Source organism: Rhincodon typus, chromosome 11 (assembly GCF_021869965.1).
Source record: "Rhincodon typus isolate 14 chromosome 11, sRhiTyp1.1, whole genome shotgun sequence".
NCBI classification, from domain to species: Eukaryota; Metazoa; Chordata; class Chondrichthyes; order Orectolobiformes; family Rhincodontidae; genus Rhincodon; species Rhincodon typus.
The window spans coordinates 74002064-74029358 of record NC_063342.1 but is presented as its reverse complement, the minus strand read 5'-3'; the positions used below and the strand labels follow the sequence as shown (position 1 = coordinate 74029358).

General features: G+C 40.1%; 1 protein-coding gene across 2 annotated transcripts in view; it reads right to left on the bottom strand.

The window, feature by feature from the left end:
• Positions 1-26958, bottom strand: part of zgc:112982 (BCLAF1 and THRAP3 family member 3) — a 52214-nt gene extending 25256 nt beyond the window's left edge. For both annotated transcript variants that reach the window (XM_048602663.1, XM_048602664.1), the window contains exons 1-7: positions 26839-26958; positions 23559-23633; positions 8392-9102; positions 7275-8018; positions 2401-2579; positions 300-411; positions 142-202 (exon numbers count right to left, since the gene is read on the bottom strand). In XM_048602663.1, coding sequence (XP_048458620.1) covers positions 142-202; positions 300-411; positions 2401-2579; positions 7275-8018; positions 8392-9102; positions 23559-23599 — 1848 coding nt within the window. In that variant the 5' untranslated portion in view covers positions 23600-23633; positions 26839-26958. The remainder of the gene's footprint in view (positions 1-141; positions 203-299; positions 412-2400; positions 2580-7274; positions 8019-8391; positions 9103-23558; positions 23634-26838) is intronic.
• Between the last annotated feature and the right edge of the window lie 337 nt (positions 26959-27295).

The following is a 27295-nucleotide window of genomic DNA, read 5'->3' as shown; positions in this document are numbered from 1 at the left end:
ACACCTGGTGGTGTTGGATGATAGATAAATTCCAATTTGTATTCTCACAGCCTCATTTTGAGTCATAAGAAAATAGTTATACAAGCTACAGTGCAAATGGAAAAGGGAATGAAATGAGGAACACTAAACAGGGTACAATACCTTTCTGGCAACAGGTTTCCTTTCTCGGTTGTGCAAGTCTGCCAGAGACATGTCAATCCGTCTTTCCCAGAAAGGAAAAAAAAAGTATATCATGTTCTTAAGGAATAAAAGGCTGGCTTCAGAAAAACTGTAAAACACACGCAGTATCACCACAATACCTGTGTATCTCAGGGCCCCGAGCGTTTTCCTCATTTCTTCCAGGACTCTGTGCATTTTGCAACTTTGAAAAGCGGTCATGCAATGTTAGATCTGAAGACTTAAAATGGTCTTCTGTAACAAAAATCATGATCACTCATTACCTTGGGTCACATCTCAGTAGGGAAGTAGAAATGCTAGATTTTACATAAAATTAAGACACTGTATCTTTAGATATTCTTAGAAGTTAGTACAAATCTCATGGCACTACATGCCAGCGTACTAAAATCTTGAAATGTATTTAATTCTCACCCGTCCATATAACCGACATATTTTTAACTATTGCAAAGTGTGTTTTATGCAAACATATAAATTAACAAACAATGCTAGTTAACCTACATCAATAACTTAAGTGAGAGGAAGAGGGCATCAGTTCACTTGTTTGGCTAGGTGACCAGCATGTGGATCATAATGACAACAGCATGGGGTTTATTCCCCATCTGGCTAAGGTGGAAGGTCACAGGCTCAGATTAAAAGGTTTAGAATTTCAAATTGCAATGATGAGAGACTTCATAATTCAGTGGGTTGCAAAGCTTTGACATTCTCTGTTCACAGGGCTACGAATACGCCAAAATTTATAACTGACAGTTACAACCCTTGGAGATTAAAGGAACCAAGCGGTTCGTGTGTAAGAACAGAAATATTACAGCAGCCATGGTCTTTTTGAATGTTGGAGTAAATTCCAGAATGCTTTTCTTTTGCCTCTCTCAAGTTTTATGTAAGACAGCAAGGGGGGAGTTATAGGGGAAATTCACTAACTTGAGATTAACTGCAGTAAACAACATACAAACAACATATTTAACCATCATCTAAATGTTCAGGAGATAAATAATGGCCCAGAAATTCCAATCAGGAATGGAATCTGTATCAGAGATCCTTTTGGAGTAAATTATCCCTCTTACATTTATATCAATTCTGCCCTGCTCTTACCTGGACACAAGTCTTTTGATTAGTCCAAGAAACATCAAAGCCAGCAGTGGAGCAGATAAGGGTGGAAACAGTAAGCAGTAACTTTGCCTAACTCTAAAGTTGAATGTCTAGCAGCCACCTTGACAATGGATTGGGGACGCTGGCGGAGGAGGAAGGAAGGTGGAACGCAAGGAGTGTAGTTGAAAATTCAGGGGGCCAGGTGGATTCAGGGCTTGCTTTAACCTTGGAATTGCAGCACATTTGTAAGCCCTGACTTTTCATTGGTAACTAATAGCTGAATTGAGTTCCAATTCTCCACATTTTCTAACTCTTGGGGGCTTAGGATATGACCCAAAGAAATTTCAATCTCCCAGGCAATTCCCAGTAAGGAAGTGTCAGGATTTCCACATGGTCCCTATGCATAACTCCAAACTACCCTGGAAAAACGATTATATCTGGCCACGTGCATTTCTGGGCCATTGATTTATGAAGGTCACTAATCTGCGAGACTGTTGGGTTTAATATTTGGCCAAGGCTTCCAATACAAAATATATGCTCAACATTCAGTTCAGAATAATTCTAACCAAATTGCTAAAATGAGAGCATTTGCAAAGGTCAGGAATACTGTGGGTTTACTAATGCCACTCATTAGTCTATGCAAATGATGGAAAATCATCATCATACCATTGCCACTGACAAACACGTGGTATATACAAATATTACTCAATCCAAGCTTGGGAACTCACCATTCGGCACAGGTAATTTACCCTGTTGTTTATGTTCCACATGAGTCTCCTTCAAATTCAACTTTGATCTCTTCAAGTACAATGTGCAATTTTAGGCTCAAGTGAATTGGTATCTACTATGAAATGAAGTAATGCTACAACCCCAACTCATTCACTTCATACATTCAGCAACCAGAAAATGAAAGTGCTTCAATTTTAAGCTAGATTTCACAATGTTAATATACAATATTTTAAACAATTGTGAAGAACGCACATGTTACCATTAACATGGTTTTAAGCACCTTTAGACAATATTTAATCGTCTGTTCTTAGGACATTGAACAACAAACAACGCTTTTAGTACCATTATCTCACTAGCAGTAGCATTTCTTGCAACTAAATAAAAAGGATGCCATAATGTATGTCCAACCTTTAATCTGGTGCACCAGAGTGATTATCTCCTGGGCAAATTCTCCTGAAGAGATGTTCGGGTTAGCCTCGAATGACGAACCCATATGCTCAAACACATGATGGAATTCATCCCGTTTCTTGCCAACACTAACCAAATCCCGAGACATTAGTCTCTCTGAAGCATGACTTGATGTCGGCCTGGAGAAATCCCCACATACATTCAAAAATTCACAACCAGGTATCAGTCATTCATTAACTTTTATCAAAAGAATCTATATTACATTTAAATATGCATAAGTGCAAAGACAGCAAACCTTGTAATTACAGAAACTGGCAATTCTAAACTATTAATGAACGTTCCACAGGCATTGTTACCTTTTCAATCTGTTAAATATCAAAATTTCTCGGTGTAACCTTCAAATATCATCTCTAAATTGTTCTCTAAACTATGGGGTCCACTGTAAATACTGTAATTAAGAGAGGCTCGTTTCATTTTCTGATCTGCCACTAATTCAGAGTTGTTTGGAAATAGCTCAGTTTGGGAAGATGAACAGCTATGATATGGATTCCAAAATGGCTTAAGTCTGAATTATACTCCCACAGCTGTCTAAATTTGCCTTCCCATTAAAATGATGAGAGATGGCACTCAGAGATAGAGTGTTGGAAGTTAGGGCATCGACACCTGTTTACATTAGGATTAAAAATCTGACTTTAGACGTCTATAACTATTACGCTACACTTTTTAAAAATTCAATCATGGAAAGTGGGCAATGCTGGCTGTGTCGGTGCTAATGCCTATCCCTAGATGCCTCAAGGTGGTGGTCGTGTGCTGCCTTCTTGAACCACTGAAATCCACTTCCTTTTACAAAGGAAAACTTCCATGAACTTAGGCTTGACAAGGCTGATGATATGTTTGTACCAAAAGAAATATGGAAATTATGAAGCAAGATACACATTGTTTTATATGATAACATCCCCTTTATGGAACGTATGAGGAGGAGAACAGCACAAACTCTTGGTAAATACTGAACAGTGCAAGAATAATTTCTCGCCACATCCTCAGCCAAGTACTTTAACACTTTGTAAAAAGAATTGCACTCCATGAAATTAAGCCTATTAAATATACTAAATTAATTCCAATCTATTTTACCAATCATTAATTGTCATGGATATTACATTCCAGAGAAGGGAAGTAAAGCAGAATATGTAAAACTTTGGAGAATCATATCCGTACCTTAAACGATCTGGCTTTGGTTTCCTTAAAATCTTCTTCTAAAATAACACCTGCACATATACTATAGAATAGTACATACTACAGAATTGAACAAGACTATACATACATGAGAACTCATTTGTTTCAAGTGGACTTAATCCTTAGAAACAGATTTGAGCTTTCAAAGCAGTTATCAAAAGGGAAAATCATCACATTTATGACTGAATATTTGAGAAAGTTGAGGCTGAGCAGAAAGAAATTTCACATGAAAAGGCACATCATGTCTAGAAATCCAAATTCAGGCTTTTTCATGAATTGATGTGTTGTCCTTCAAGGCAATTCTCAGCAAAATGCAATTTCAAACTGGCAGTTCTCAACGTTTTCGTAGAGGTGGTGCAGTTAATGGCCCAAGCAAACGAAGTTAACAAGAAAGTTTTGAGTTATCCATTAATTGAAGCCCACTGCAGATGTATCAATTAGCTACATCAGTAAGATTAAAACCAAATCTTGAAATATTAATTTAATTCACACTGAAAATCAGAAGATTAACAAGGATAATGCTGGTCTTATTTTTGGCCAGCTGTTCACATGTTATGTCCTCTCCCTAATGGCAGTGAACACTGGGTCATCTTGAATCTTCATCTGAAAAACATGTATTTTTGAAAATCGGATGTGGCCATTGCTGGCTGAGCCAGTATTTATTTTCCATCCTCAACTGGTGATGAGAAGGAGATGGGAGATAGTGAACTGCCTTTCTGACCCACTGCAGTCCCTGCACCCACTGTGCTGCTAGAGTTCCAGGATTATGACCCAGCAAATGTAGGTACAATATACAGTCATTCCAAGTCAGGATAGTATGTGGTTTCGAGGGAACTTGAAGATGATGGTGTCCCACGTATCTTTAGCTCTTGTCTTTCAAATGGTAGAGGTCATGGGTTCGAAAGATGCTGTCGAAGGAGCCTTTGGCAAATTCCTGTAATACATTTTCTAGATGTACACGAGGCAGCTCTACATACCAGTGATGGACAGAATAAATGTTTAAGATGACAGACTGAGAGCCAATTGAGCAGACTTTGTCCCAGAAGTTACCCAGTTTCATAACATTGTTAGTCCCGCACTGATCCTGGCAAGTGGTTAGTACTCCAACACATGCCTGACTTATGCCTTGTACAAGCTAGACAGGCTTTGTGGAACCAGAAGGTGAGTAATTGGTGGCTACTGAATTTCCAGCCTCTGATCTTGTCGTTACATGGCCGGTCCAGTTCAGTGACCTTTAGGGTGTTGATTAGCTATTCAGTGATCGGAATGCTTTTCAATGACAAAAGATAATGTTTGGACTCCCTAGAAGGTGAAATAATGAAACAAGATGCTCCCAATGGAAGTGTGACTTCTAATTTACTGCTTCCCTCAGGTTCTTCTGGATTACTACCCAGAACCAAACAACGTGACGCATTCACTGCTCAACTGTGTCATTCAAAAAAAGTAGCTGCATGATTTTCAAGTCTAAACCAATTTTCATTGTGAAGTATGACACTGCCTGTATGTCCTCGAGATCCTCTTCGGCCCATGTCAATCTACTGAGTTCACTTGTAGCCAATTTGCTCATTATTTATTACAGAGGCATTGAATATGTACACTTGAAATTTGCAACGATCACGACAGGAGGGATCCTTTTATTTGAACTGGGAGACCTCAACTTGAACTGGCAGTTTTCACTCATGACATTGGCTTGGGTAACGTCATTCAATCAGGAGCTTGATAGTAATCTAAATAAAGGACGCAAAAGGAAGTTAACCAAAAAGTTAATATATTGCAGGTCATTACATAGTATGAGAGCTATTTACTTCAAATTAGAAGCTGACTGACCTCTTGATTAGCATTACTGAATAATGAGTTGACTTCATTAAATGGTTGTTCTGCCATTACAAAATGATGGCATAATAAGGCTGTAGCTCAATTGACCAGTTCTAACTCAATATGGTCTTCGTAAAAAACACATTTGAACATTGCCCAAGTCCAATTGGATGGTGTGGTAGATTTGGTAGAGATGGAAGTGGTAGATTTTATTCTCAAGATCCATTGTGTATCCCTACAGCAAAGTAGTGTTACAGCATAAGTGGCGTGCAGAAAGATACTGTCCATCCAATGCAAATATGCTCCTGTGATCGATTCTTGTTAACAGGTGTGCTATTCATTGATTGTAAAATATTATCTTCACGAGGTACAAATCAATGTAATATAAAATGTAATCTTGCTGCCTTGGCGGTTTCATCTTGTGCACCCTTCCGGTTCCTTGTACTAATTCAGTCCGAGGCCTGGGAGGCAGCATCGTTTTGCCTCTGGTGCCAACAATTCTGTTCCCTTTCACATTTAATTCTTCTCCTTTCTGAATATATAAATTAGTTACCCAACTCCTGCAGAGCTTCTGAGAAGTGGCAGGTGAACCATTCACACCATTATAAAAATTTCCACCTCTTCTGAATGATGCTGGATTCCCCTTTGCCCGACTGAGATGAGCCATCTGAACCACTCTCAGCCTTTGATAAGACATTCTGACAAGATCTTTCGCACAGCAAAATAATTCCGCAGTACAAACTGGGTTTGCAGAAAGATATTGTCTATCCAATATAATGCTTCAGTTGAAAGTGCGAGCACTCAGGCATTTGCAATGAGTATTAGCTTCATTAGTACCAGGTCTTAGTTCAGGACGGCTAACTTTTTTCGTGTAATTTTCTAATCACTGGCTCCAGCTTTTCACAATAAATGCAGTCTTCAACAACTTTCCAGAACCAAAACTAGAAAGAACATCCTGATGTCCATAAAATCTTCATGTGGGAATTTCTCAATTTAATTTTTTTTTCTTAACATGACTTCTGGTAAATAACCAAATCAACCAAAGCTCTGTTCGATTCTCAGTCTTTCCTTGCTACTTGATTCTATTAAAGAATAGATCAAATTCCTGGTGCTTAAGAATGCAATTGCGTTTATTTTCTGGCTCGTGATGAAATTCTTCTCTGTCTGCACTTCTCCTTTCATGAGGAGCTGAAGTGTTTGTAGAAAAGCTAGGAGTCAGCAAGGAAAATGATGATCCAGAGTAAAAACTGGATAAGCTGTAAATCGTAACACCGCATCACAGAGAGAGACGAGTAATTCAGCCACTGCTGTAGCTCCAAGTCGAAGGCAGAGCTTCCCAAAATGGGGATTGTTATTTGGAGTTTGGTGTCACAGGTTCTGTGGTAGTAATGGCTACCATGGAGCTCTGACTGAGTGAAGAGTTGTGAGACAGCTTTAAATCTTTCAAATTTTTCAAACTGTGGTTGTGACCAAAACAACTACCTCAACACCTGACTCCGTAGTGTGGAGACAGTCAGCATCAAACGTTTTTAGGAAAAGTATGATCTCAATTCTCTCAATTCTGCAGCCCCACCTGGGTTCCACCCGAACCCACAAACCTCACTCAGCTCTTACAAGTCTCACTGAGGAGGCATGCCAATTTGAGTCATGACATGGGGATTCGGTGGGAAAATATTTGGGCACCCCTGGTCTAAGGAAACCTTAATCGAAAAACTACTTTCTGTAAGAGAACTAGGGTACTACTATCTAAATCTTTCATTATACACTACCGATTGCATGAAATTTCTTTACCCAGCCTCATATCACCAAAGAATTAAGGACAATACCTGAACTTGTTGACAGTTTTCTTCGTATCTATTCTGATGGTTAGAGACTCCGTTGTTCTGTTTCGCTCACTCTTTGTACCATGTCGTGAAGTTTCCGTATCATTAGATCGATGGCTCGATCGCTTGTGAGTGCTGCCATGGTGGTCTTCAGAAGATTTGGAGTGCTTTCTTAATTCCTTTCCTGTATCTGAATGGCCTCTGGTTACTGAAGGTCTAGATCTTGAGCTTACTTCTTTCTTGCATACATGTTGCAACCTGCTAGAAGAATGCTCAGAAACGGAATATTTTCCTGACTCAGACTGACGCCCCTCTCTTCTGTTCACATCAGTACCTGATTTCCTACTGCTACTGTGAAAACGACTCACCTCTTTATTACTTGAGCAGCTGCTTGTAAACTCTCTACTTTTGCTTGAATATGCTGGCTGCCTTCCACTGGAAAATATCTTGTGATGCTCGGAAGAGGAATGCATCTCAGGATATCTTGGTGAATGTGCAAACCCACTTTTTACCTGCACAAAATCCTCGCAGTGGCTGCTATCGTTATATCGGTCTCTTGGCATCTCTTTAACATGACTGTTTTCTGAATCATCGTATGGTGCAGTTGGGTAGCTTTTCCTATTATGAGGGAACTTCTCCCCTCTCCATTTTAAATCTCTTTCGTGGTCTATCACCTCGTGCTTTGTAGACACCCAGCCTCTTCCAGAAGTTTCTCTGTACCCTTTGACTTCATCCTCATCAGGATACCTGTTTTGACATAAAGCAGTTTACACTTGCAGTAGAAAGAAGACATTGAGAATTAAGTTTTGGTAATACTTGAAGCAAGTTTAGGACAAATGCCTTCAAAGCAGTATTTTGCTTTGGTCACGAGTTCAACCCTTTATCCTTCTGAAAGCCATTCAGCAGGATGCTGAGTGAAAAATAAGTGAGCATCAGCTTTCAAACATCAATCTGCTCTTTCTCAAAATAACTCAGAAGAACATGCTATTTACATAAAATGCTCGCGCTTTCAGATTAGGACAAAGGGCTTTCAAGTTTAAATTTTCAACTCCAAATGTGACCATTTTATTCAGTTGAGGGTCTACATCAAAACACAACCTTAATGGTTCTATTCCAATACCTCCTCTGGTAGGGGCTCCTATCCAGAAGCTCTTTAGCTCGTCTTCCAGGGGAATGTGAACCTGAATGTCTTTCCTCGCGGAAACTAGGGCTTCTAAAGCTTTCTGAGTTATGCCACGATTCTGTACAGCCAGAAGCAGTCGGCAATGACTGGGCAAAGGAATCCATTTGTGGATCACCTCCAAAATTCTTGGGTTTTTCGTTATACAATCTGACATGAGTTGGAATTTCCACATTTTGATGGTAGCGTCGCTGGTCAAAGTCATTGTGCCATTGGTCATGCTCATGGTGCCGTTCACTGTGAGAACTTTGTCGGTGCTCATGCCATTCATTGCTGTCACATGGTCGTTCATCATGATCGTGGTATGGATTATCTTCAAGATATCTTGGGGGAGGTGGGTAGCTTCGGTTTCCTTCTTTTTCTTGTAGATACAAGTTTCTTCCTGTTGGAGTTGTGTGTTCTGATCCCATTCTCCTTGGATTTGGGGAAGGATATCCATACTCAAAAACTTTACGATGAATAGCACCATACTGAGCATCTCCTGACCTTGACTCTACACTTGCTGTTTCAGCCCATTTTTCCCGTTGACTCTTCCACTGAACAGGTCTTCCTGTGCTTTGACCAAATTCTTTTAGTTCCCCACTATACGACTGATACAGTGGTCTCTCAACAGGGTATTCTTGGCTTCTTCCATAGGTTGGCGAGATTGACCTACAATGTATTTGAAGGAAAAGATGGGACAGTTTGGTACAACAGAAGTAAAACAAAACAAAGCAGCTCACTCCAGTCACAACTTCATTTCAATAAGACTCATTCCCATTTCTGGATTATACTTTTAGTTCAAATTCTCTTAGTTCCATCAGAACCACAAAGTTAAAGCAAGGCTGCAATGTTTCATCGGAAGCAGGATTACGTGTTCAACAAAATCCATGTAATAGTTATAAAGTGTATGATCCTACCCAGAATTCAGCCTTGGCCTTAGCCTCTAGAATTCCTACCTAAAGTTCACTGCCTCTCTCCCCCGTTTTAGTATACTTTCGAAAACCACCCTCTGCCCAAACTTTAAGTAACTTGCCGTAATATCTCGGTTGTAGCTTGTGTTTGAAAGTACTCCCTTAAAGTAGCTTAGGTTGTTTTCCCATTTAGGGACATTAAATAGAATGGAGTTACAACTGTGGTAATTTTACAATGTATGAATTTGTTTAATTTTGATTTCAGGAAGACAATTTGAAATTCTAAATCCAGGTGGTCACTCTACATTTATTTCATGCTACATCGATACACTATTAGCCAACTAGAAGATAAATCACTTCAAAAATGTTCAAATGCATTTCCACTTCATTTATTTATTGAAAAGTGCAAATTTAATAAAAATCCCTGCTTTAAATGTTCCTCTGACCTTTTGGAATTCATGGTATACACAAAGAAAAGTTATTGTGTACTCTCCGAGATGTATACATGGCTGCAGCCATTGAGCACATATTCATATCATTAAGCATCCAGCCCTCTTCAGAAGAAATTGGAAGATCAAGAACGAAGTTGTAACCAGATAACATTCTACACAATGTTGATGGTATTGTTTGAGACCACTCACAGATATAACCAAGAACATCACTGTCCCATCTTTGGAAAAAGAAGAGCTTTCCATTGAATTTTAAGGATTGGATTTCAAGGATCAAGGATGCATATATATCTCTTCGCAACTGTAAAATTTTTCATATTGTGCAGTGATTAATGAGATATTGCCTTTAAACATGTGTAATAGGAGACATTATTTCAGCAAAATAAACAGGCGGAAACAGCTTCTTCATTATCCAAACCGTACAATAGCCTTTTCCTGATTCACAAAGGTTTTGTTTGGGCTTCCACTTGATGCTGTGCACTTCATTCAAGTTGCTATTATTTAAAGCGGAGTTTTATTAAAGTACACTCGGGGGATATCGACTGTAGAAAAGTTCATAGCTGAAAAAGAGTCCTCTTCTTGTTTCAATTAATTTTCCCTTCACTGGAGAAGTCAGCATTTATTGCCCATCTCTAGTTGTCCTGAGGAGTTGGTGGTGGTTGTGGGCCTTTCTGAACTGAAGTATATTTTGTGAAGGAACTCTCACAGTGCATTCAAGGATTTTGACTCCGTGACATTGAAGAAATGGTAATACATGTCCAAATGTAGATAACATGGGACTTGGAGGAGGTATTCCATACATCCAATGTCCTTGTCCTGCTAAGCAAGCGAGGACAGTTATCAGCAGATCGAATGAAACCATGGCAAATTGCGGCAGTACATCTTGAATTGTATAAGCAGCAGACAAAGTACATTGCATGGTAGACTGATTGGTTGTTTCAGTTACTAGATGAAGCAGTGTTCATAGGAACTGCTTTGCCTGGGATGGTGGCAAGTATTCTGTGCAGTTTGTGGTAGCCACATACATCCATACAAGTGGACAGTGTTTCATTCAGACTCTGACAAGTGCCTTTCAGCTGATGGAGAGATTTTGAAAAGACAAGTGACCTAGTACAGAATATCCAGTTTCTTACCTGCTCCAGGAGATATGGCATTAATGCATTTGACAATGAAAATGCCACTGAAAGTCATGAAGATTTTTTAGTTCTCCTATTGTGTCACACATCAGCCTGAATCCGAAAGCTGTCCGCGCTTGGCTGTATGCAGACATGAATGACTCATTATCAGAGGAATTGTCTGTAATTACCAGCTTCACTGGCTTTGTGATGGAGGAAAGGTCATTAATTACCTCGTTCAGGACTTGAAGATGCTGTCCTGTGGAGTCCTGGAACATTGGTGTAGGACTGAGATATAATTTTCAACAACCAAAATCACCTTTTCTCATCCTCGTACACAGTTCCAATGATCAACAGTTGGAAAACGACCTTATTTTCCCATCATTAACTCAAGACACCTAGCAAAGACAGATTACGGTATGCCAGCTAAGATGATCTAATTTACAACAGAATGTAGATTAAATCGAGGGCCATCCTTAACTGCCCCAACCCGTACAGACACGGCTCATTGGAAGATCAAAATGAGTAGGAGTAGGCTTTTTGAGCCCTTAGGCCTGGTCCACCAGACAAACAAATCATGACTTGAATGACTGTAGCCTGAACTACATTTTAGCCTGCCCCCATCACCTTTGATTCCCTTACTAATCAAAAATAAGTTTAACTCAACACTGAATACATTCAATGACCCAGCTTCTACTGATCGCTTGAGAAGAAAATTCCCAAAGACCAACAATTCTCAAAGAGATGAGAGTCCTCATCATCTCTCAAGCAGGAGATTTATTGTGTACTCTTGTTCTAGTGGTCCCTGCTTCAGGGCAAACATCCTCGCAGTAATTATCCTGTCAAATCCCTTCAAAATCTTAATATATTTTAATTAAGTCACCTTTCATTCTGTCAAATCACAACTTTCATCCTAAGATAGCATCGTACAAACTGTCTACCACAGTGATTTGAACGCAAGTACATTCCTCCTCATGTAAGGGAACCAAAAACATAGAGGTACTCTTAAGTATGGACTCACCAATGCTCAGATTGCAGCAACATTTCTTCACTTTTATAATCCATATTTTTACCATCCAGTCCTAAAAGGTAACATTTCATTTGTCTTCCTAATTACTACTTGTACTGTATACGAATGCAAAATGTTCATGTACATGGGCACCGAGATCAATACATACTGCTACATTCTGCATGCCCCTCTCCTTTTGAATAGTTTTCTGTTTTTCTATTTTGCCTGCCAAAGTGGACAACCTTAGATTTCCCACATTATACATACTCCTTCTGCTATTGCTTTGTGTACTCAACTTCATCAATCTATATCCCTCTACAGACTCCTCCTTACTACTTATTTTCTCACCTATTTTTGGGTTCTAGGCAAATATGCAGTTGATTCTTTTATCCAGGTCATTCATGGGATCACAAATCAACAAGACCCTGGCACTGATCCCTGTGGTATGCAGCTAGTCACCATAGCCTTCTCAGTGGGAAATGACAAAGTTATCCTGACTACGTTTCCTGTTAGCTCCTAACACACAGGTTCCATTATCCTTAATCCTGCTTCTTATGAAGACTGCAGACTTTCAGTGACTGATTACAGAGCAAGGGAAGAATCTATGTCTTTGCTGCCAATTTTCTCTTTCTCCCCAGCTGCATAAAGCAAAGTTTGCACCAAATACATTTATTTGCTGACTTTTATTCATTGACAAAATTTCTGCATTTACTTGCAATTCTGGCAAAGTCCAACTGATCAAACATTTATTCTTTGTTGATTTAGTCCACCCTTTTGTTTTAGTTACATCTATGGTCCTATCCATTTTTATTTCTTCACTTATCGATAACTCACCTCATTCACTGTTAGACCAGTTTTAGTTCTTAAAAATGTGCTGATTAATGAATTTATTAATTTCTAGTTCCGTGGTAGATTTTATTTCCTTCTAGTCACTTTTTTGTTCAAGTCTTTACAATTTGTTTTTGATGCTTTGCGAATTAATCTATTAACTTGGACTTCTTTAGTTTATTTCAAACATTTTCTGATAAGGCTAACTTAACTGAGATTGCTTAGGTAACTGTCCAAGTTCTGTGTCTCAACTTTAGCATTTCTTTCAATCTATAATTTGTTAAATCCAATCAAGTCAAAGTTTACAGAAATGTGTATATAATTGTATGAAGGTCACTCTTACTGGATTCATACAATAAAAGAATAATTTTGAATTTAACCTGAACAATATGCTTTAAATTCTGAGACCTTGCAGTAAAGACAGATATCAATTACTTGGTCCCCAAGTAGGGGAATTGGCAGTTTGGGTCTGGCGGGGGGCCGGGGGGGGGGGGGGGGGGGGGGGGGGGGGGGGGTGGCGGGTGGCGGTGTGGAGAGGGTAATGGGGAAAAGGGAAAAGAGATGGGGATTTCCCGAGCACATTTTGCTTGCAAACTTTGGAAAAGGGTGAGTGTGACAGCTCCCCTGTGGATGCCATCCAGAACCAAGACCATGGCACTGTGGATGGCCCAGCTGCTCAGGGGTGATGGTGAGAAGAGGTTTGGAAAGATAATCATGCTGATGGCTTCCTTAGTGAGGGGAGTAGACCGGTGCTTCTGCATCAGGAGACTTGATTCCATGACTGTATGTTTCCTCCCAGGTGCCAGGCTGAAGGGGGCGGGTGAACAGTCAGAAGCTGTGGCCCATGTCAGGACCGATGACATAGAAAGCAAGAGAATTAAGTTCTGAAAACTTCAGGGATCTCGATAGGAAATAGAAAGCAGGACTTTGAAGGTAGTAATCTGTGAATTACTCCTGGTGCCAAGCTGTAGTGAGTATAAAAATAGGATATAGCAAATGAATGCATAGCTCGGTGATGGTACAACAGGGGGCGCTTTAGATTCCAGAGACATTGGAACATTTCTGGGTCAGTTAGACTTGTACAAATTGGATGCATTACATCTGAATAGTAATGGGATCAATATCCACACAGGGAGATTTGCTAATGATGTTCAGCAGAATTAAGCCAAATAGATAGGGTAATGGGATCCTAACATGTAGTTCTGAGGGATGAGAAGCTGAGGGGATTTGAGAAGTTAAAACATGATTAAGTTGTGTCTGGAAGGGAGAGGAAACATAGTTTAGATAAGAAAGAAATTAATTTAGCAAGGCTAAAAGGAATACATTTTAATGATAGGTGTCGGAAGAATACACCAGAAGAGCCGAGGGCATGGATAAGTACATAGGAATATGATATCATACCCATGATGGAAACTTAGCTGAAAGATGGGCAGGAATGCCAGCTCAACATTCCCGGTTTACAGGATATTTAGACAAGATATTCAGGGAATTGAAGAGGAGGGCAAAAGGTTGCAATATTGATCAAGGAATCAACTACAGAAGCGAGGGGGGTATGGCATGAGACAGAAGGGACGAGCAGTTTAGCAGCCTTAAAAATGGATAAATCTGCAAGGCAGATGAGATGCACCCCAGGCTGTTGGTGGAATCAAGGGAGGAGATATCCGAGGCCCTGGCAGTAAATTTCAAATCCTCTGGCCACACCTAAGGTGCCAGAGGACTGACACTTATTTCAAAGGGGGTTGGAGCATGAGTAGGGATGTCTTACTACAACTGTACAAGGTGGTGATGAGGCACATCTGGAGTACAGTGAGCAGTTTTGCTTCCCTTACTTAAGAAGACATCATTTCATTGCAGGCAGTTCAGAGAAGGTACACCAGGATGATCCTCAGAATGGAGGGATTGTCTTACAAGCAAAGTTTAAACAGGTTGGGACTCTATGATTGGAGTTTAGAAAAATGTGAGACATCTCATTGAAACATACAGGATTCATAAGGGTCTCGACAGGGTAAGTGCCAAGAGATTGTTTCCCTCACAGCAAAGTCTAGGACCAGATGGCATTGTCTCAGAAAAAAACTGAGATGAGGAATAATTTCTTATCTCAGAGGGTTTAGAATCTTTGAAACTTCTTGCCACAGAGAACTACAGACAGAGTCCTTGTGTATATTTAAGGTAGAAATAGATTCTTGATCAGTTGGGGAATCAACGGTTATGGGGAAAATGGCAGGAAAGTGGACGTGTGGAACAATAAATTAGCCATGATCCTATTGAACACAACAGCAGGCTCAAGGGGCCGAATTGCCTACACTCCTGTTCTTACTTCTCTTGGTCTTATGGAAGACTGCTAACGTTGTCCCATCATTAAAAAGAAAGGAAAGCATAGACGAAGAAGTTATAGGCCAGTCCGTCTAACCTTGATGATGGGAATAATATTAAAAAGGAAGGAAGAGCAGAATGTATCTGCAGGCAGAGAGATAGATTAAATCCATCATGACTATCCCTGTTAAGGAAAGTTCGTATTTGACAGGTGATTGACTTTTTGAATAGGTAAGCAGGAGTGTCAACGAGTGTAATATATTTAGTGTGGTCTACACGGACTTTAGCAAGGCGTCTAATAAGGTCCCTCATGGCAGTTTGGTCAAGAAAGAGCTCATGGGATCCAAGATAAAAAGGGACATGCTGGATTGAAAACGGCTGACAGACAGAAAGTAGAGGGTTATTGAAAGGACATTTCTGTGACTGAAAGTCTGTTTCCTATGGGGTTCCACAGGGCTCCATGCGGGGGCCCTTGCTGTTTGTGGTGTACATTAATGATTTGGACTTTAAGGGAGTACGATCAAGAAATTGCAGATGACACAAAAATTAGAGAGCAGAAAATCATGAGAAGGATAGCTGTAAACTTCAGACGCTACTAAAGATCTCGTCAGGTGGGCAGAGCACTGGTGAATGGAATTCAACCCAGAAAAATGTGATGTCATGCACTTGAGGACTAACAAACCAAGGGATTACACTATGAATAGCAGGACAGTGCAAAAGTATTGAAGATTAAAGGGACCCTGGTATGCATATCTAGATAGCTAGAGATAGGAGGCAGGTAGATAAGATGGTTAAGAAAGCATATGGAATACTAGGCTTTATTAATTGAGGCATTGGTAGTTATGCTGGAACTGTATAAAATGGCTGCTTAGGCAACAAATAGAGAATTAAGTTCTCGTCACATTATATGAAAGATGTGACTGCACTAGAGGTGGTGCAGAGATTTACCCGGATGTTGCCTGGGCTGGAGGGCCTGAGCTATGAGGAACAACTGGGCAGGTTGGCATGGTTTTCCTTGAAGCAGTGCAGATTGAGAAGCGACCTGGTATAGGCAAATAAACTATGGAGGCTACAGGAATGAACTTTTTCCTTTAGTACTAGGATCAATAACCAGAAGCACAGGCTTAAATTAAGAGGTAGAAGACTAAGAGGAGAGTTGAAGAGAATTTTATTTTACCCAGAAGATAGAAAGAGTCTGGAACTCAATGCCTGAAAGAATGCTGGAGTCAGAAACTCCTGGCAGATATAAGCAGTATTTAGATATTCACTTGCTTTGCTGTAGCCTCCAGGCAAAAAGCTAGAAAACGGGATTATTGACACAATGGACTGAATGTCCTTATTCTATGCTACAAATGTCTAGGAACCAGTGGCTATAATAGTATATTGAACATTACATACTTAACATCAATATAGTTTGAGCATGATACACCTTCTGATTCACCGCATATACTTGCAGCGATTTATAACACTGAGTAAAAACGCTAAAGCAGTCGGTGCATTTGCATCGTGCAATCCAAATAATGCTGGTGCATTATGCATCAAGTAGTATATATAATGACAAATCTCCAACGAAGTCAAAGATCTTCAGAATAGAGAAAGAGTGGGAGACGAGCATAGAAAACAATAAGATCTACAGTCACAAACAAACAAGACTGAAATATAGAGCAACAGATGGAAGAGAGTCATATGTGACACACATTTGGAAATAAATGAATGGTAGCTTCAAACTACTAACATGGAACTTGTATTCTGTAAACCCTAAAATCTACAGTATAACATGACTCTAGTTTACAAATGAGTGAAGCCACTGAGAGTAGATACCAACTGGAAACAAGCGATTGAATGTGAAATTAATCTCAACTGAAGGTTACATCACTCATGGAAGAAATCAAACGTTTCAGCAACTTACCACCAATTCCTTTTTACTCACTCTCAATTGCAAGACATTTCATTCTCTAACAACCTTAATGCAAACACATAATGCCTCGTCTCACTCCTCATTCTAAATATTAACTGGAATTGAAATACAGAATTGACATAGCGAAAAAGTAGGTTATTTGTCCCACTACCTCCCTTACATTTTAACAGGGCTAGTCTCCTGCCTTTTCCCCATAATTCTGCACATTGGTTGATATAGAAACAATCTGTGATCAGTCAATAATACTGGTTTTAGGAGGGAAGCCTTCTTCCTGCACTATCCCCACGAAAAACTTAATTTTAACATGGCAGTAACATAGGATTTGAAAGGCAATTCATGCCATCGGGCCTGCTCCACCATTCAATAAGATCATGGTTTATCAAACACTGGTCTTTTACCAACTCTCTGTCCCCATAATGCTATATGCCACTAGTAATCAGAAATCTATCAATCTCTACGTTAAACGTATCTAAATACTGAGCTTTCACAACCTTCCGTGGCAGAGATTCCAAAGGTTCACAATTCTGAGTTTTAAATAAAATCCTCATCTTGGACCCAAGTGGTATCCCCCTTATTTTTAAATTGTGCACCACAGCACTAGACTCCCCAAGGTCAGATAGCTGGATGGCTGGTTTATGATACCAAGTGATGCCAACACCACGTGTTCAATTTTTGCACCAGCTGAGGTTACCATGAAGGACTCTACTTTTGAACCTCTCCCTTTGCCTGAGGAGCGATGACCTTTGGGATGAACCATCACTAGTCCTCTCTCTCTATGGTCCGGCAGGACTATGGCGACTTTACCTTTTAGACTCCCCAGCAGGGGGAGCATCTCACCTGAACCTACCCTGTCTATTCCTTGAAGTATTTTTGAAGCTACAATTAGATCACTTCATTCTACGAAACTGTACAAAATACAAACTCTCCCAAAAGGACAGTATTCAGGAGCTGATATGGTGAATCTTTATTGCACTCCCTCTATAGTAATAACAAATTTCCTGACCTAGGAGACTAAAACTACACACAATACTCCAGATGCAGTCTACCCAAGCTCCTATGCAACTGATGCAAGACTTTGCTACTCCTGCACTCAAATCCTCTTGTGGTAAAGGCTAACATTTATAGTTTGCTGCATTTGCATGTTAGTCTTCAGTGACTTATCAACAAAGATACCGAGGTCCCTTTGTACATTTACACTTTTCAATTATGTACCACTTAAGAAATATTCTAAGCATCTGTTTCTCCCACGAAAGATGGCGACCTCACATTTTCCACATTATATTCAATTTGCCATGTTCTTGCCCATTCACTAAGACTGCCTAAATCCTGAAGCCTCCTTACATGTTCCTCTCTACATACAAAGTCAGTTAGCTTTGTATCATCTGTAAATCTGGGAATATTATATTTGGATCCCGACTCCAAATCATTGATAAATATTGTGAACAGCTGGGGCCCAAGTACTGATCCTTGTGCCCATCAGCTCTCCTTTATCAATTTTGATGGTAATATCTTCAAAAATACTCAAACAAGTTTGTCAAACATGAGGTCTCATTTGCAAATCCATGCAGACTATGTCCAACCAGATTAGTATAACTCAAGTTTCTATTTATCCCATCCTCTATAATAGATTTGAGCATTTCCCAATAATTTCTATGTGGCTGACAAATCTGTACTTCTCTGTTTTCTCTCGTTCACCTTTTAAATCGCAGACTGATACTTGCTATCTTCCAACCTGCTGGCATCATTCCAGAATCTATATATTTTTGGAAGAAAATTACCAATGCATTGCTTAACTTTATAGCCACTTCCTTCAACATTCCGAAATGTAGACAATCAGGTCTGGGGAATTATAAACCTGTGGTCCCATTAATTTCTTCAGTACAATCAACTTACTTACACTAATTACCTTCAACCCCTTATTCTTCCTAGCCAATTAATCTCTAGTTTTGGGAAATTTATTAAATCTTCCTCAGTGAAAAAGACACAAAGAAATCACTTAGTTTTTCTCTCGCTTCCCTTAGAAAGTGTCCTGACTCTACCCATAAGAACCACAATTTGTTTTAACCAAACGTTTCCTTTCTACATAGTTATTGAAGCTTTTCAGGTCTGTGTTTATATTTTTTGATACATTACAATCATAATTGCCTCTTTCCTTATTGGTTTCTTGGTCCTCCTTTGTTGTATTCTATAAACCTCCAAATCCTCAGAATTGCTGCTATTTCTGGCAACTTTCAGCATTTTCTTTTAATTGTATAGAAACCTGAACTTCCATTGTTAGCCATAGTTTTTGCACCTTGAGTAATATGTAAGTGCTGAAGTCATGCAACAGCTCTTTAAAGACTATTCATTGTCTATGTAAAGTCATGCCTTTTAACATATTTTTCTGACAGACCTCAGCCAATTTGTGCCTCATGCTTTCATAATTTTGTTGATTCTGATTAAACATCTTTCCTTTAGTATGAACTACCTCACTTTCAAACAATGTAAATTCTACCATATTGTGGTCAGTCACTACTAAAGTTTTGCAACAAGATTGTTAATTGGCCCTTTTTCATTGCTTAAGATCTAAAATTGGCATAAGCACGAAAACCATCCCTAACATGCTCCAGAAACTCATCCTCCAGTTTTAGTGCTCAACTGATTTACCCAGTATGTATACAGATTGAAATCACTCACAATAACTTTATTGTCTATGCTATATGCCTGTCTCATTTCCTGATTAACACCAGACCATACCACCAATATTTAATGGCCTATAATAACTCCAACCGATGTTTGCAGAAACTTGCTGTTCCTTACCTCCATCCACAGATTCCACGCATTATTTTTCTGATCCGAGATCTGCACTTACTAATGTACTAATCCCATTCCTTATTATCAGTGCAACTCCACCTTTTTTTCCTTCTTGTATGTCCTTCCTGACCGTGGAATATCCTTGAGTATTCAGTACTGGAACGATCTTCACCCAAAACTGTACTAGAACCAGTGTTCTGATGAGCGATATTTCTTAGGCATTGGGGAGGGCTTTAAATTAAATAGTGAGGGCGGGAGACCAAGTGAGCAATGACGTGAAAAAGTACAGGGAAAAGAAAGCAAAACAGAAAGGTAGCAATAAAGGAAAGGGGAATTAGAGTATGACCAGAAGGATGGAACATAAAATTAAATCTATCTCCAGAGAGGTGGTGAGAAGTTGTGAAAAAAAAACAGAATTAAATGCATTTTATCAAAACGTGAGAAGCATTTGTAACAGGGCTGATGAATTGACAGCAACAATGGAAGTAAGCAGATAATATTTAATTTCCATTTGATGATGTGGCTGCAGGGTGATCAAGTTTGGGATCTGAATATTAGAGGGTATTCAACATTTAGGAAGAATAGGCTAAAAAGGAAAAAGGGGTGAGGTAGCACTATTAATAAAGGTTGAGACAATTACATTAAAAAGAAAGAATCTTAGGTGTTAAGATAGATGGAATCAACATTGGTGGGAGTTTCTTCGAGGCCAAACAGTAACAGTAACATATACCACTATGAATTAGAAAACTGAAATGCGTGCAACCAAGATAATGCAGGAATTACAGAGAATTTCAATCTACATATAAACTGGATAAACCTAATTAGCAGTAGTGATGTGGAGGACAAATTCCCGAATGCTGACTAGACAGTTTTTGAGACAGTATTTTCTTAGTGTTCATTCATGGGATGAGGGTGTTATTGCCCATCCCAGAGGGCGGTTAAGAGTCAGCCGCATTGCTGTGGATCTGGAATCACATGTAGTCCAAACCAAGTAAGGATGGCAGTTTCCTTCCCCAAAGGACGTTAGTGAACCAGGTGTTGAGGAATCAACTAGAAAACAGACGCAGTTAGAGCTTATACGTATAATGAGAAAGGATTAATTAAAATTATTTTGTGATGGAGCATGTAGGGAAGAATTACTCTAATTTGAAGCAATTTTAATTTGAGTTTGAATGAAATGTAGTTTGATCCAAGTTACATTAAAAGGTATGGTGGTGGACAATACTTGGAATAACGCATAACTTGAGCCTTATTTGTATTTTGTGTTTAGGAGACAGAAACATGACTGTCATTTAATTTACACTGCGTGTCTTGAGGACTGGAGGTCTGTTTGTTTACTTGTACTTTAATGAGGTTTTACAACCTTTGAAGTGAAATGATGGGGATTAATGGTTTAGTGGGAAAAAGAAGTACGAGAAAACTGTCCCATCGCCTAATGACAGGAATTCTGGAAAATATACTGAAAAATTCAGAAGTCATACCAACCAGTATGTGTGCCAAAGTTTGGAGACAAAAGTGCTGAACTCTCTAGTAAGACATCCAGCAAACTGCTAGCAACGAGTTTAGGGATCTCACGTATTTGCTCTGAAGTTAAAGCAACAGACTGTTTAGTTTGTAGCACTGAATGAGTTAGGGAGTGATACCAGCTGAAGAAAAGCATCCACTGAATCTGCAGAAAGTTACAGTTATGCCAGAATGAGTTAAAAGTCCTGGTGTAGAGATAGTGGTGAATCTCATTAGAGCTTTAGTTTGTAAGGAGACTACTGGAATAGAAGGAAATGTGAGAGTTTGAATCATTTTCTAGTGTTTGCAATTAAACTCTCCAACCATTTTGTAGAACGTACTGTAGTTCCTGTTTTTCTTATTTAATAAATATTTTACTCTGTGTTAAAAGTACACTGATAGATTCTTTTGCAGTTACTGACCTTCACAATCTGTGAATTATTTGGATGTGGGGTTCAAATTTTGCTGATGACAGAAAACTAGGTGACAATGTGACCTCTGAAGAGGAACGGCTTCTAGGGAAATTACTGAAGGAGAATTTGAGTGCAAGAATAAAGAAATATTGCTATCCATTATATACTGCCTTGGTGTTATGCACCTGGGAAGAACATATTTGACATACAGGGAGTGCAACATAACTTCATCAGGTTGATTCCTGGCTTGGCTGTTTTCCTATGAGGAGAGCTTGAGAAGACTGGGCTTTTATTCTTTAGAGTACAGGAGGATGGAGGTGGTCTTATTGAAACATAAAATTTTACAGGTGCAGGAAGGATGGTTCCCCCGGGGATGGCAGGGGGACACAATCTCAGAATAAGCAGTACACTACGTATGATTGAGATGAGGAGGGTGGTGAATTTTTGAAATTGTCTACCCTAAAAGGCTGCAGAGGTTTACTGGCTGAGTATATTCAAGACACAGATTGATAGATTTTTAGATTTTAAAGATATCAAAGGATATGGTGATAATGTGGAAAAATGTTGAGGTAGAAGCTCAGCTATGATCTAATTAAATGGCAAAACAGGCTCAATAGGCTGAAAGGAGCAGGAGTGGGCCAGTTGCCTAAGTGCATTCCTGTAAAAATCAATGTTTTTCCATACATTCCAACATCCTTCCATTGGGTGTATACTTGCACTTTGCCTTAAGGGATCACCACACACTTCTCTTTACCTATTCATTAGCTTATTCCTTTTAACTCTCCCTTGCTGCTTGCCACACCCTCTTCCCTTTGCATCATCAGCAAATTGGACATTGGAAACACAAGTCCAAAACATCTGCACACATTAAGAAATGTCAGTACAACTGTGTTCGCTGATCCACTTCTGATCCATGTAACACCATTGTCTCAAAACATTGTTTACTATTACTCACTTTTCTTATCATTTGCGAAATTTCCCCAACATGGTTCGATTTTTGCCACAAACCTGAGAGACAGGTGATCTGTCTATAATGCTTTTCAACAATTTCTATAAGGTGGATGGTGTTATACACACGCGAGTCCAGTTTAGATTCATTTAGGTATCTTTCAGGCTGGTTTAGTCACCAGCTACCTGAACTACTCTGGATTAAAGGTGAATGCAATCAAATTGTATCATAATTAGAAATACAAATACTCAAAACTAATATTATTCAAGACCATCTCTTGGCAAGTTCACTATCCTATACACATCATCATAATGTCTGATCAATAATTCTACTCATCTCAGCAAGCCATCTAAACATCACAGGCGTGTCAACATGCCATTCCTCTCACACCAAATACACAATGCCTCAGGAAATGTAATCTTCAATGCAATCCTTTAAAAAACACAAGGATTTAATCTAATTCCTAGCAGCCTCCTACCAGATACTAGCTCCAATATAATCTGCCAATATAATCTGTAACACAAGAATATAATCCTCTTTATGCAATTCTGACATCATAATTCCATTATTATTTCACAGGATTGCTTTCAATGTACAAAGAAATTTATCAGCTTATTTTCCAGATCTGATCTCATTAGGCCACTGTGCCAAAGGATGATTAAATAACCAGCTTTATCAGCCCTCTTAGATAACAAGGTGTAGAGCTGCATGAACACAGCAGTCCAAGCAGCATCAGAGGAGCAGGAAGGTTTCGGGCCTAGACCCTTCAGATGCTGCTTGGCCTGCTGTGTTCATCCAGCTCTACATCTTGTTATCTCAGATTCTCCAGCATCTGCAGTTCCTACTATCTCTTTATCAGCCCTCTTGTAGGATTGGAATTTAATCATAGAATAATAACATTTTCAAAAGTGAGGATTCACTTACCTGTGCTTCCATCGTGGGGATCTCGACCTTGAGCGAACCATTGTATCAGGCAATTAGCAATGCCTTCAGCTGTGCCTGTGATGATCATACAACTTCATCAGAGCATTTTACTTCACCAGGAATACACATCAATACAGACACAGATTAGCAATAAGATAGCACTGAAAGAGGTTCTTTAATCTGAAACTGTAAGAACACATAGTTCTTTTGTCTACAACTACAGATGATTACGTTATGCTTTGTGTTCTAGCTAGTCATCATTTACAAAGCAAATGATGGGAAAATACAGTATAACGCACAACAGTCAGAACTCTTACGAAAGCAAAATATCAAGATGTTGGAAATCAAAAGCAAGAAAACCTCAACAGGATAGCCAACACCTATGGAAGGAAAGAGAGTTAACATTTCAGGTCACATTGGAACTGAAGAGAAATAAAAACATAACAGCTTTAAGACAGTGGGACTGTTGGAAATACATATCTATTTTTAAGGACTATGTGAAAAGCTGAAAAGCCGGAAGATAGTCAACTGTTTGATCATTTTCTGTATTAAACAGGCTTCAAACCAGGTTCGTAGGGAACCTATGTGGCTTCTTCCACATTTAGTTAACAGTTTAATGCAGGCCATGCTCCAACTGCTGACTGCATAAAGTCACTTTGGAAAAATAACCAAGCAAACTCTTGGGGAATTAAGAGATGGGATTTACTGCCCTTATTTACTAGAAAACTTGGCTCTGAAAGAGGCCATAGGGCCCCTTCGCTCTGTTAATTAGCAAGTCTTTCTGGATTTGCTTTCTTATTCATAAACCTAGGGAGTTATATGAAGAAAACCTCCAAAGCTGTGGTAAGGCTGCAAGTCTCTCTCTTTCTCTCCTGCTCTCTTGGAGGAAGTGCTCAAGAACCTGGTGAAGTCTCCACCCCTCAGTATTTTGATTACTTTGTCACTATCCAAACAGATGGATCCAGCTTGATTTCCATCCAAACTGTCCAGTTGTCAGTAATTCACTTCTGTCAGCAAGAAGCGAGATGCACTTCATTGAATCCCATATTTTGTTTTTCAGACCATTGGTCTGAAAATGTATTTTTCTTTGCTCATTTTTAAATGTCATTTAGAGTGATAGAGCTATACGCATGGACACAGATCCTTCGGTCCAACTGGTTCATGCTGACCAGATATCCTAAATTAATCTAGTCCCATTTGCCAGCATTTGGTCCATATTATTTTATTCCCTTCCTATTCATATAGCCATTCAGATGCCTTTTAAATGTTGTAATTGTACCAGCCTCTACCACCTCTAGCAGTTCATTCCATACACATATCATCCTCTGTGAGAAGAAGTTGCCCCTTAGGTCCCTTTTAAATCTTTTCCCTCTCACCTTAAACCTATGCTCTCTATTACCCTGGGGTAAAAGACCTTGGCTATTCTCCCTAGCCATGCTCCATGATTGTATAAACTTCTATAAGGTCACCCTTCAGCCTCCAATGCTCCAGGGAAAATAGTCGCAGTCTATCCAACCTCTCTCTACAGCTCAAACCCTTTCAAGTTTCATAATACGCTTCCTATAGCAGGGAGACCAGAATTGCACACAGTATGCCAAAAGCAGCCTAACCAGTGTCCTCTACTGCCACAACATGACCTCCCAACTCCTATATTCAATGCACTGACCAATAAAGGCAAGCATACCAAACACCACCTTCACTATGAGACATCAAGATGCTGGAGTCAAAGTCAACACAGCGTGGAGCTGGAGGAACACAGCAGGTCAAGTAGCAACACAGGAACAGGAGTCAACGTTTTGGGTCGGGACCCTTCATCAGAACTCTGATCATCAGACCATTCTGATGAAGAGTTCCGACCCAAGATGTTGACTTTCCTGTTCCTCTGATGCTGCCCAACCCGCTGTGTTCCTCCAGCTCCACACTGTGTTGACACCCTCTTCGCTATCCTATCTACCTGCGACTCCATCTTCAAGGAACTATGAACCTGTACTCTTTGTTTGGCAATGCTCCCCAGGACATTACCATTAATACCCTGATTTGCCTTTCCAAAATGCAGCACCTCAGATTTATCTAATTTAAACTCTATCTACCACTCACTCCTTGGCCCATCTGATCAAGATCCTGTTGTACTCTGAGGTAACCTTCTTTGCTAAATAATAAACCAAAAATCAGGAACAAAAACAGAAATTGCTGGAAAAGCTCAGCAGGTCTGTTAGCACCTATGAAAAAAACATCACAGTTAACTTTTCGGGTCTGGTGACCCTTCCTCAGAACCTTCTTTGCTGTCCACTTATTGAAGAAGGCTGGTGAAAGTATCTTTTATTCTGCATAGCAGTACCAAGGGAAAGCACCTGGTCATCTGGGGATTAACAAATATTTTGTCCAATGTTATGACTCAGGAGTGGTAGCCATGATGTGGAGGTGCCGGTGTTGGACTGGGGTGGACAAGGTCAGAAATCCCATGTCACCAGTTTATAGCCCAGCAGGTTTATTTGAAAACACAAGCTTTCGGAGCCTCGCTCCTTCTTCAGGTATGAAGGAGCGAACCTTAGAAAGCTAGTGATTTCAAATCAACCTGTTGGGTTACAACCTGGTGTCATGTGATTTCTGACCTTCGAGCAGTAGGACTTGGGTACCTGCACATTCCTCCCAACTAAGCTTTAGTTCTCTCACGACAGTGACTTGAAAGGAATTTGGGGATTTCCATATACACATCAATCAATTGAAACGTTCTAACTGATTAAAGGTTTAACAGCATCTTAGGTTTGTTTAATACATCCTCATCAGTGGTGTCACCCTTTGATGTTTTACTTCTGTGCCTGATATCACCTTGGTCACTAACATCCGGAGGAGGAGCGAGGCTCTGAAAGCTGGTGTTTTCAAATGGGCCTGTGGGTCGACAACCTGGTGTGGTGCAATTTCTGACCTTGCCCACCTCACCCTAGTCCAGTCCAACTACCAGCACCTCCAGACCATCCCAGGTATTAACAGCAGTGGGAGTGGGGAATACAACAGGGAGAAAGCCTTCGATTGGGTGGAAGGCAGGGATATTAGGTAACAAGCTGTTTAATGATACAACATGCTAACAGATCTAGTGGAGAAACTATTCGACAACACAACCCATCCACGTGCCCACTACTACACAGTCGGGGGGTGGGGGGTCACTGGGCCGGGTACCCGGATATAACGGTTGACCGGGCCTCTCCCCCTCATGGGTGGGGTTGGGGTGAATCACGCTAACCCTCCGCCTGCACAAACCGGACAGCAAACTCAAACTGACCGTGTGAGCACCTTCTCCGCCCCCCACCAGCTCCGGGACGCTGCCTCTTCTCGGCTCTGGGACGCTCCCCACTGCCGGCCCCTAGCTCGCCTCGCTCCCTCCGCCGCCCGCTCCTCCGACCGGAAGTGGTTCCAAAGACGACTTCCGCCCGGCCGCCAGCTGTGCGCACGCGCGGCCCGCCGTGCCAGGCTGGCGCATGCGTACTGCTGAAGCTACTGCCTGTTCCCATTCACAAGGTCCTACTGTTAAATGGTCACCTCTTTACAGGAGCCCTACTGATTTTGTTTTCCCTTCGGCTTTGCACATCAAGGAAAATATATTCGTAGTGTCCACACACATGCCACTCAGGACTGGCTTTGTATCAGCACCAGGATGCAGAGAGGGCACAAGTTAAAATCCCATTCTGGTCTCAGTTCATAAAAAAACAGGGATTACAAAGTTAGTATTAGTAACTGTG